The sequence below is a fragment of the Rhinopithecus bieti genome, unplaced genomic scaffold (genome assembly GCF_001698545.2).
Source record: "Rhinopithecus bieti isolate Rb0 unplaced genomic scaffold, ASM169854v2 scaffold_34876, whole genome shotgun sequence".
Classification (NCBI taxonomy): domain Eukaryota; kingdom Metazoa; phylum Chordata; class Mammalia; order Primates; family Cercopithecidae; genus Rhinopithecus; species Rhinopithecus bieti.
Window position 1 is genome coordinate 599145 of NW_016814760.1, and position 11516 is coordinate 610660.

At 35.0% G+C, this 11516-nt stretch overlaps 1 protein-coding gene across 15 annotated transcripts in view; it reads right to left on the reverse strand.

Annotated features, from left to right (window-relative positions):
- Positions 1–11516, reverse strand: part of RPS6KC1 (ribosomal protein S6 kinase C1) — a 223155-nt gene that overhangs the window by 20317 nt on the left and 191322 nt on the right. Inside the window, exons 13-14 of one of the 15 annotated variants that reach the window (XM_017851942.1) lie at positions 2758–2825; positions 895–1000 (exon numbers count right to left, since the gene is read on the reverse strand). The exons of 13 other annotated variants lie outside the window; for them this stretch is intronic. In XM_017851942.1, coding sequence (XP_017707431.1) covers positions 920–1000; positions 2758–2825 — 149 coding nt within the window. In that variant the 3' untranslated portion in view covers positions 895–919. The remainder of the gene's footprint in view (positions 1–894; positions 1001–2757; positions 2826–11516) is intronic. One more of the 15 variants, XR_001881479.1, reaches the window with a different exon arrangement.

The following is an 11516-nucleotide window of genomic DNA, read 5'->3' on the forward strand; positions in this document are numbered from 1 at the left end:
TTTTTTTTTTTGGCCAATTTTCAAAACATTTTTCCTATAAAACACAAGGTGTTAAGTTTCTGGGCATGCCCCATTCCCTACCACTACATTCTATAATTGCAATTTCTAGGCTTGGTAAAACAGTATCCTTATTCTCTACAAGTGCAGTGGCACACTACGGGCATTAAGAAACATGATCAGAGAAAAATAAACTATTACCTCAGAAAATAATTTCTCAGTTTATTCCCATAAAAACTCAAAAAGAGATAGTGATATCAAAGAATCCTGGATTTTTATCCTTAAGTCAAACAGATGTATTGCCAAGGCTCTGGTTATGCTGCTGTTTGAGCTTGGCTGAGTATATCACTATGCTTCTCTGAAAATGAGAACAGCCAGACCTCTAACATTCCTTCAACCTCTTATAATCTGTAATTTTATGATCCTGAAAGTGTTTTCAAAAGCACTCATGAGCCTTTCTCATAACTTCTTCTCCCTCCATTAACCTAAGATGCCCAAAGAGTGGATTATGCTAAGATGAGCAAGCATTCCTCAATCTTCTTCCTTTTCTCCTTTCTATACACAGCCACTCCTCTCTTTCCCTAAAAGACTAATTACCTGGTGGTAAGTGAAATGAATCAGGGTCACTAAATCTAACCATTATCATCTTTTAATGTAATGGAGATACAGAATCAGTTCCTGATTAAATTTCAACTCATCCATAAATTTTTAAGGACATCAAATATGTGCAAACTGTTGAGTCAAATTCTAGAACTTTCACTTCAGTATTCTGATATTCTAACTACAATATAGAATCTTACTGATTCATACTAATGATTCAAACTATCATATTTCACAAGTGAATAAACAAGATTAAATAAAACAAAGATATCACAACATAAAATGTGCTTTGCCTACCTTTGCTTTACTCATGTTTAACACCTCATAGAACACTCTTCAATAAGCCAAGATATTTTTCAGAAAAATAATGCTGTCTTGGTAGCCCATATTGCCAAAGAGCTTGCTAAAACACAGAATAACAAAGTTTTATAGTCCTTATGATATTCAGAGTCTTCCAAGTCTCCCTCTTATAGCCAAAATAATAATGTTTACCCTACATGCAACTATAATAATCTTAGCACCCAAAAGTAAAGGAGCAAAAAAGCAGAAAGCTTGAACTCAACCATAAGATGTCTATATAGCGATGAGAAAGGAAGGGAAAGAAGAACAGTACATACTCTCAGACTTGAGGAAGTTTGAAAGACATTGGAGAGACTATGTGATTCCAACATATTAAAATCATGATGTATGCTTCATGATGTATGCTTATCTAAGGGTACAGGCACTGCCTTTTAAGATTATACAATTTAAACTGCATAGATTTGTCAGACATGATGCAAAAATAACCAAAGACAGATCTAACATTATACTGGAAATTGTATACAAAATTGAGAAAACTAGAAACTGCAAGTTAAACTCAAGCTTTAAACAAAAATGTTTCCATAAAGTTTTATAATGATGAAGCATCTTGCATTTCAAGCAACTGTGGGGCTTTCAACATCCCAAATTCAGAATTTGCTTTTCTTTAAAAGACATCACTTTTAAAATGCTTAATAAGGGAATCTGATATTCCACATTTACAGATACATGTTAAGACACACCATCAGACTGGTGAGCCATTTGACTCAGTCCCCTGGTTTTTCCACTAAAGAAGAACCACATAAATCATCTAATTCTTCACTTTACCTTTACTAACAATATAGTTACTCATCCCCATTCCAAAAATTCCCAGAGACAAGTCCATAACCTCCTTCTGGCAATATGCTCTGTTGTTACTCTCTTCTCTCCCCATGAAACAGAAGGAAATACAGTATGTTCAGAATCTTCTTAGAAGAGAATTTCACTTATAGAGAAATTCTATTGTAATTCAGAACTCTTAAACTATTTTTCTTAACTAGGCTTTTTTAAATGAATAGAATCTTAAAAGCCTCATTTCTTTTCACTCTCAAAGTTATAGCAACTGTGGAACTGTTATTAAGAAGTCATATAAATTTAATTAAAAAGCAGCAATCATTGTAAATAGTGTTTATGTAATACTCTAAACCAATAGTTAGATGCTGGAAGAATTTATCACATAAGTAACATAATGCTTTATCCAAATATCAGAATGACAGGCCAATCTTAAGGCCACAAGATCCATACAATACATTAAAATGATAATCAGTAGTAAATACACTAGGGAAGGAGGTAAAAGGTAAATATAGTTTTCTAATGCCACAGGATTCTTTTTCTCAAAAAAATAAAAATGTTCACTTTAAATATTTGACCTCAAGGATTCCAAAGCTCTCTTTTGGGGGAAAAAAAACCCATAAGGAACAAATAAGACAACATAAGAACAAAGGCAAATTCTTATAAACCTTAAAATTAGGCACATTGTATACCTTTATACTATCAGAAAGGAAGCTGGAACGTCTAAACTTTCTATAAATTCTTTAAGTGTTCAATTAGAAATGCTGTTACAATTGGTCAAGAATTTAACTTTCTTCTAAGGGAGTCAGACTTCATTAAATGGATTTAGGAGAAAGGTTAAAAAAATCTAATCTGTCATTGGTGACAACTTTGACCAAGGAAAAGAACATCTTTCTTTTGCAATGAGCATTCCATGTCAGCTAGGGCACAGAAACATTAGTACTGTGTTCCTATACAGACAATCTTTCCCTGCAGCATCTGTTGCTAATTGAAAGGGACTAGAATTACAAAATCCTAGTCAATTTCTCTCACCAGCTCTTGCTGTGTATAAAGATTTTCTATGCAGGAGCTGAGCATTAGTCTTCCACTGCAGCTGATGACTAAAGAGCAAAGAGAAAGAAACACAGAAGAAAGCATTTTTTGTATCCAACAATATATGGAACTAAACTGTGGGAAGGGGGACAGCTAAGCATGTCTTTTGTTAGCTCAGAAAATTACCATTCTATAAATACAACTATTCACCTATAAAGGTCTATTAACATCCTAGTTAACCAATTGTATATTTCTTCTGTTTGGGTAGACTCCTTTTCATGTAAATCTTCAAAAGTAACCGTCAATATTATACCAATTGTGTCTTTTATTTCTGGCTCCTAGGCACAGTGCCTGGGACACCGGAGGCATTTAATAAATGTTTGTTGAATAAATATATCAATCTTGTATTTTGTAGCACTGTCCATTCAAGGCACTCAAAGCACCACCAAAGCCCTCATCACATTCGTTTTCTTTACGTTCCATTGAGCATGCAGATCTACATCAAGTTCTTTTGCACTTTTACAAGTTGTAGGTTAAAAAGTTTAAAACATTATCTAAAGCATACTCAGCCGCAGGAAGAAACAAAGATTACAGGATGAGTGGAGGCCAGTCAGCTGACTACACTATTCCAGGCAAGAGATGAAGGCAGCCTAAACTCAGGTGGTGGAATGGACACCTTCCAGTGCTCCCCATGCAAAGCATAATGACTGCCTCTGGATGGTACAGTTTGCTCTGGCACAGGTGGCGTGTGCTACATCAAGAAAAGAAAGCTGGGCTGGGCATGGTGGCTCACGTCTGTAATCCCAGCACTTTGGCAGGCCCAGGCAGGTGGATGACCTGAGGTCAGGAGTTCAGGACCAGCCTGGCCAACTTGTGAAACTCCAACTTTACTAAAAGTAAAAAAAATTAGCCAGGTATGGTGGTGGCCGCCTGTAATCCCAGCTACTTGAGAGACTGAGGCAGGAGAACTGCTTGAACCCAGGAGGTGGAGGTTACAGTGAGCCGAGATCACACCATCGCACTCTAGCCTGGGTGACCGAGCGAGACTCTGTCTCGGAAAAAAAAAAAAAGCTGAAAACCCTGGGGAATAAAGAAGACAGAACAGGGAGATAACTCAAGTTTTTTTTTCTATTCCTGTTCAATTAAAGGAATTTAGGCACCTAATTCCATAAAATGTGCCACAAATTTGTAAGCTGGTTCTATGTGACTGGTGGGCTGGTGAGATCATTTGTATCAATTAGAAATATTTTTTAAATGTTATCAAAAACAAATTCATTATTACATGCATTGTAGGACAACTAAGCTACCTAGCCGGGGTACTATTTTAAATACAGAGACAAATGTTTTAAAGTTTTTGTATATGACAATAGAAAATGTTACAACCAAAAGCAAAACTAAAAGCCACAGCAACTATGACAATAAAATTTCATTTTAATTCCAGGTTTGGAATGCTCCTCTAATAGTTACAAACTAAAATATCAAAGCTTAATAGCTTAAAGTTTACAAGTGTTCAAAGATGCAAAGCTGTTCACAGGGGCCTTGTACTTGAAATGAGTCAAGTCAGACAGAAGAAACTTCCCTACAGTCTCACATTTCCGAGGCAGATCTTCATTCTTAGGTGACAGACTAACTAGAGCCTGGAATTCTCATTTCCTAGCCCATCCTTTCAAATGGGCATTTTGCTCCTTTTTTCTTATTTTATACTATTTCAGAAAACATTGACTGCCTAATTATCCATTCTCTATTCCATAAAGTCCTCCAGCATTGTACTCAATTGCTTATTCAAATGCCGTATTTGTTGAGCGGGGTACACGAACTGTTTGAAAGTTCCTGGAATCACATTACTCTAATTAGCGTATTATCCAAAGAAGACCAACGACAGAGACTGGCACGGTCCAGAGGGAGAAGTCTGCAGCAGCTGGGGCCCCGTTCTTCTCCCAGTGCTGCAAGGTGACAGGGGAGATGTGGTGCTGCTCCACCCTACACACATTCGTTTTGGCTCACCTCGGTCTCTAGCCTTGCTTCCTGCCACCACCTCATTATTTATTCAGCTGGCTTTTAGGTAATTCAATTACCTGAACCCCTGGGCCTGCTATATTGTGGGGAACTGGACCTGAGTGCGGACCACACTCAGCTAATTCAGGCTAGGCTTAACTCCACTTTTCTCCCACTACCTAGCTCTGAATTTCTTGTTGTCCTGGTGACCTAGCAACCATGTTCTGAGCTTCCCTGCAATTATCTGTACAACTTGGGTCAAAACGCCTTAATTCCACTTGATTCAGCACTCCACAGCCAAGAATACTTGTTCAAGGGAGTTTATAGGTATCATTACTATACGGTTTTCTCGTGAGATAAAATAAGAAATGAGTAACTACCACATGACTTCTGGTTGACTGATTATAATTATAATTCTGAGCTCTAAACAATCTTGCTTACTCTCTCACCCTGAATTTCTAGTAGGAAAAAACCCACAGCATGCTCCATTTTCCATTGATCATATCACAACTCCATTCTGAATAGCCATCGGGTGTCATAGTGTTACCCAACCAAAGCCATTACAGTTGATTGATGAGAAAAAGGCTAACTGAAAATTGTGAGAATGACAGGCATAGCTCTCTCGCTCACTTGCTCCCTCTCTGCCGCTCTGCTGCTGTGTTAGGCAGAGAACTACATGCATTGCTATTAAAGGAGCTTCAGAAATCCTACTTGCCTTATCCTCTCTCAATTTTTAAAACCTTAGCATTTTTAAACATTTATTCGAAGGAAGAATTTGTGAAGAATTGCTTAGGAGGACTAAGACCTGGTAACCTAATGGAGATTAAAATTTATAAAATGTTATGGGATACAGAAACTGATGATTTGATAAAAGTAGTTAGCCAATTGCTCTAGTATATAATGTTTAAGACTCAGCATTACATCTTTGTTAAACATCAGAGGCAAAAGACAGTTCACTTTCTTCTTTATAATAATGCAGAGGTAAGGCCAATTACTGAATAGCTTGACAAAAGTCAATTGATATATGAAAATAAAAGCATTACACTGTAGCTAATACTTTATAAGTCTCTAGTCTCATGTTCCTCTTCTGAAAAGAAATTTGCCCAAGATCATCAAGAAAAGGTTTGGGGTAAATAAAAGGTTAAGATTAACTTACTTTTAATAATCTAATCTAAAGTTTGACATAAACCCTCCACTCCAAATATCAGGTAGTACTATGAAATGTACAGAGATACTGTTTTTCACCTTTTCTGTATCAAAACATCAATTCATTGAACTTCTCTTGGGATGTGCTAATGCGTCAGTTGCTAAGATGCCATATAACAGGGACTGAACTCTTCACTCTTACTTTGTCTCATTCTCACCACTAGAGACAAATCACATTCTGGCCTCATAGGAGAATCATGATTTCAGACTAGTCTCTTTCAATATGGAGCAACCTTAACTGAGATGTGATGGTGACTGGCCCATGGATTCCAGGATTCTAGACCCTCAAGTCCTCCTAAAGTGATCCTTTGATCTTCTTTGCACCACAAAGGCCTTGCCTAGACAATCAATGTAAGACTTACATTAACTTGAAGCCTTTTTTGCTTGTACTCTATACTCATATTGCAAGTTTCATGGATATACAGTGGTGAAGTGTATCAAATTTTCTTCAGTGGAAAAGCATCACTATTCTATGGCAAACTGAAAAATTAACTGATTCTCCTGAAGAAGAAATAGATTTGGTTTTTTTTGATGGTAAGAACTGAGGGCAAAGAATTAAACATACTTGTTAATCATTCAAGGAAAATATTAAAATACTATGTACAAGAGAGCTAGCTATTGCTGAAGTTTTGCTTAAGGGTAAATAAAACAGTTACTGTCTGAAACATAATATTTAAATATTAACCATAAATATTTTACTGAAAATTATTCCTATAGTTCCCTCTTGCTGCCACCTTCTTTCTGTTTTAGGAAAAAAAGTAGTACCTCCTGGTTATGTCATTATTATTTTGAAATATACATCTATATTTATTTGCTTTCCCTATCAATCTCACATTCTTAAAATTAGATTTCTCATGTTTGCTGAAATTATCCAGGTCCCATAAATTCTCATATCTAAATATTTCTTTCTTATTTAAACAATTTTGTTTGTTGAGAATCTTGACATTCAACTTTCACCCCAAATAAAAGTTGTTTTGGCTTCATTCCTCTAAATGAAAGTATTTTCCATAAATCCCTTATTTCCACATGATATACTTTATGTACAAATTCTATAAATGAGTAAAATATATACTCAGAAAGTCATCCAAAAGAAATAACTTTTTAACTCTACTAACATTAGATAAGAAATCAATATTTACCCTTGGGGGAAAAAGCCTGCCTTAATAAGATAAACTTCCATTTTGAGTACATTTTGTGTAAGGAGGATGTCAGATGATCTGACATCTGTGATTTTACTTACACCCAACAAATCTATTTTACTACTGTTAAACTGAGGCCTAGAAAGTCTTAAATAAATTTCCCGAGGTCAAGCAATGAGTTTATACCTGATCTGGGACAATATGCAGGTTTGGTAGTTCTCAATTCCGTGTAAATGTTCTAAACCTTAAAAACTTCTGCTAGCCTAAAGATATTTTAAACCATCCATGGTCTGAGTCCTAGTTTTAATTATCAGATACATAACTATTACATGGAGCTCCATGCCTATAAAGAAACAAATGCCATAGAAAGCATGTTTATGGAGAAGGGCAGGGAAAACTATTCCCCAAAACATATTCATGGATTATTTGATAAAGTCAGGCTAGAAGAACAAAGAAAAGTAGTCAATAAATGTCATGCTCTAAAACTGAATTTTTACAGATAGTTTTCAGCATGATTTTTCTATGTTTCACTTTTCACCGTCAGCTGTGAGCTGTTTCCAAGTGTGAAATTGCCTGAGAGAGGAAGCAAAGCTGTCATTTGACATCTGGGAGCATGGAGATCGGGCTGCAGTGAAAAGCATTTTGGACTTCTTCAATTTACACATATATGCACCTATAAATCCTCAAGTCTGAAAAGTATTCATGACAAATATCAATGTAAATTTCAAGCATTTCAAATTAAAGACTCATAACGGGGCAGAAAATAAAAGTGAAGGACACATACTGATAGGATACCATATCAACTTGTTCAAAACTAGAATGGGAAACTTAAGTGACTATACTAGGTTAACTAACACAAATAATTTTATGCACTTGTGTCAGATCGTATATTAAGCTTTCGAATATCATTTTCTTGTATTTTTGTTTAAGAGACAAGGTCATGCTATGTTGCCCAGGCTGGAGTGCAGTAGCTATTTGCAGGCATGATCATAGCACACCGCAGTCTCATATTCACAGCCTCAAGCAATCCTCCCACCTCAGAATCAGTTTTCTTTTTTTTTTTTTTTTTTTTGTATTTTATATGCTTAGTAGTACAGGTTCTATTTTCTAGCTGTTTTTGAATGATAGGAGTCAAGAAAAAAAGTGGTAAAAAAATACTTTCTTGACATTTTATTTTTCCTTTATATTTAAAACACTATAACCAAAGGTTTATTCTTTATCATAAGTTAATAAATCAAATGATAAAGCACATAAAATCTTTTGGCTAAAACTTCTGTGTTTATGTGTGTAAAAACGGATATAAAATCAGAGTAACCAAAAGAAAGTCCTCCAGAGAAAATAACCAATTTACTCCAGTTTTATTCTCTAATCTCTCACAACAACAAAAAAAAAAATACAAGAACCTGTGTAAAAGTATCCTAATAAAGTATCTAAAAGTCTCCTAATGTGGAAACCAGACAGTGTTATATTTACATTGTCATACTATACAATCTGTTCCTACTTTGTGGACTATTTCTTTTGCCTTTTCTCTTCCTGAACTCCATTCTGTGTTTCTGTGGTATGAAAGGAACCCATTTACCATGAATGATGTTTATTTAAAATAAAACCTTTCTAGAGAATCATCCTAGATAATCTAAGGATACAAAGTGAACCTAAAAGGAATGGCTTCTACTTTGAAAACAGGGCTGGGTTTGATCAGTGAATTCGTATTCTCAAGACCCTCTTGATGGGTCTGCAGCTGCAGCCATTTATGTGCTGGCTTTTTCACAGATGTAGACAGAGAAAGCTCCATGGTTTTGTCTTTTGTTGTTGGATTTGTTTTCTTTAATATAAAAAAGTGGCAACTTTTTAAAAAGTTCTCAGTTTTGTTATAGAAACTTGTGAATCTTGGGCATCCTTGGGAGTATACATTGTTGAAATAATTACGACTTTTTAAAATCTAGGATCACAAAGTTGGCAGAAACTATACTTAAATAACAGAAGGTGATCATTTGCATTTCAAAATTTATCTGTCTTGCTTTTCCCCTCAATTAGACCAAAACATGTTGATTCACAGGTTTCTGTGTGTGTGTTTTTTCTTTTTTAAACTTATTTATAGAGCAGAATAATGGCCCCCCTGCTAGTTTGGCATTTGCTCAAGTTTCTGTCCATGCAAATCGAATCTGTTACTGGAAATTTTTCTCAAAATATAAAGGCACATCATCCACAAGATAAAAAGATACACTGCTGATATTATAAAGTACAGGGCAGGTGGATAATGTTTTCAGGACAAATATGTGATAAGGATTCCCAGGAGGTGAAGTGGCAGGGTAGAGGGTGCACACTGTTTAAACAGAAGTGAGTTGCTCTCATCATAATCTTGTGACAACTTTTCTTTCTAACCAAACATCAGCTGCTTAACATGCTTTAGAGTTACTTGGACAATAATACTAAGGTTAGACTTGGGAAGTAAGAGGGAGGGGATCATATGAGAGGAAAATACTTCAACCCTTGGTGTTCCTAAGAGTAGATCAAAAGGTGGTTAAACAATCTATGTCCCATGTAGTTACTGATTTGTATTTTTAAGCATTGAAATATTAACATATTATCATTGCTTCCATCCTTCGAGGAGAGGGAAACCTATTTGTAGTTTTGATTTATCAGTAGCACTGCTATGAACTTTTGGGGCAAACAGTAATTTACAAATTTTTGCTCTAATTCCCCTTGAGTTGTAAGTGAGGGGTGCGAGCACATAGACTTAACCGAGTTCTATAACTCTCTAGATTTAAGGTCATCTTAATTAGAACATTGGTGTTACTTTTCTGTTAAGGCCATTACTTGTTTTGTTTTACCTAGTTGCTAAAATTAACAGGCCCAATGAATGGAAAGCCTTTCCACATTGTTCACAAAGCATGCCATAACACTAGAACACTTTTGCAACTCACAAAGCTTGGAAGCACAATTCTTTTATGCAAATAATGACAACAAAGCACCTCTTCAGACTACAGCTTTTTTTCAAATGCTAGTGAAGGACAACCTGGAAGAGGACAGCAAAATCCATTAATGGTAGACTGCCACCTGCTGGTCAACTAAGAGACTTGTAATTTCTGGGACAAGGCTTAAAAATTAGAACTTAGAAACTGATCTGTATTAAATTTGGTTTATTTCAGTATATGAAATTGAAAGTGTATATCTGTTGATGAATGTAATATGGTTCTGTTCTACACATAGTAAAACTCTCAGGATACTAACATGTTATGGACATTAAAGTAAATGTGACTGTGCTTGAGAATAAAGAAAAACCATCTGCTATAATGCTCAAGCGCAAATTTACAGATAGTTTCCAATAAGTAACAACATATACACTTACTAGGAACCAGGGGAAAAAAAGGAAAATACAACAAAAATTAGAAATAAGGGCTACTTACAAATATTAAACAATATTCCATAAATGTTTGGTTTTGTTATATGGTTCGCACCAGACTTCACTTTAGGATGTAACAGGCTTGATTCAAAAAAACTCCCAAATTAAGTTTGATCCTAAAACTTTCAAATTCATTATAATTAACAAATATATTTCTAAGTACATTGGAACCTAAAATGTTATTTCTTATCAAATTAGAAAGTGGGGAGGATCTGGCTTTTTCTTAATCAAGTAACTGTAATAAAGTGAATTCAACATGAAATTTTTTATCCTATTAACTAATATAATTTCAAAATATAGCATCACATTATCTATTTGAGAAAAAAAATGTAGGTGTGCTCTATTGTGTCTAAGAATAAATAAAAACCAAACAGTCTTAATTTGAAGGAAGAAGGAGGAAAGAAAATAAAACCCTAACAGTTGCTTTCAGGAATGTTTTGGGATATTTATTTTATAGGCTGGAAAACTTTGGTATTCTCTACTGCATAAATAATTCTTAACAATGAAAGTTGTAACTAGAAACAATCTAGCTCTTCTAATCCTTATTATCATCACTTCCCATTATGCAGAGAAACAAGGTTAGCATCAATACATTAGTTAGCTGGTAAGTATTAAATACTATATTGATCAACACCTAAGCAGATTATGTCAAAAAAATCAGCTTGAAACTCCTTTGAAGGCCAATGGGGTGACAGGTGAAGTGACTCTGGCCATCCAAAGAGGCCAAACGGTAAGCAAAAGGTGAACAAACTTTGGATTCATAACACAGCCCCATCTGCACTGATGACTAAGAAAAACCAACTCAAATGCAATTCATATGCTTATGCTACCTATAATTGTCAGTAAAAGATCTAATAAATAAATTTTGCTTTATTTATTAGAATAAATCTAAATTTTTAGAATAAATTATTAGAATTATTATTAGAATAAATCTCTAATTTTTAAAAAAATAAAGACAATACAGTAAGGGCAAGATAAAACTGTTGTGTCTACAAAAATCTGTTATAAAATGCCAG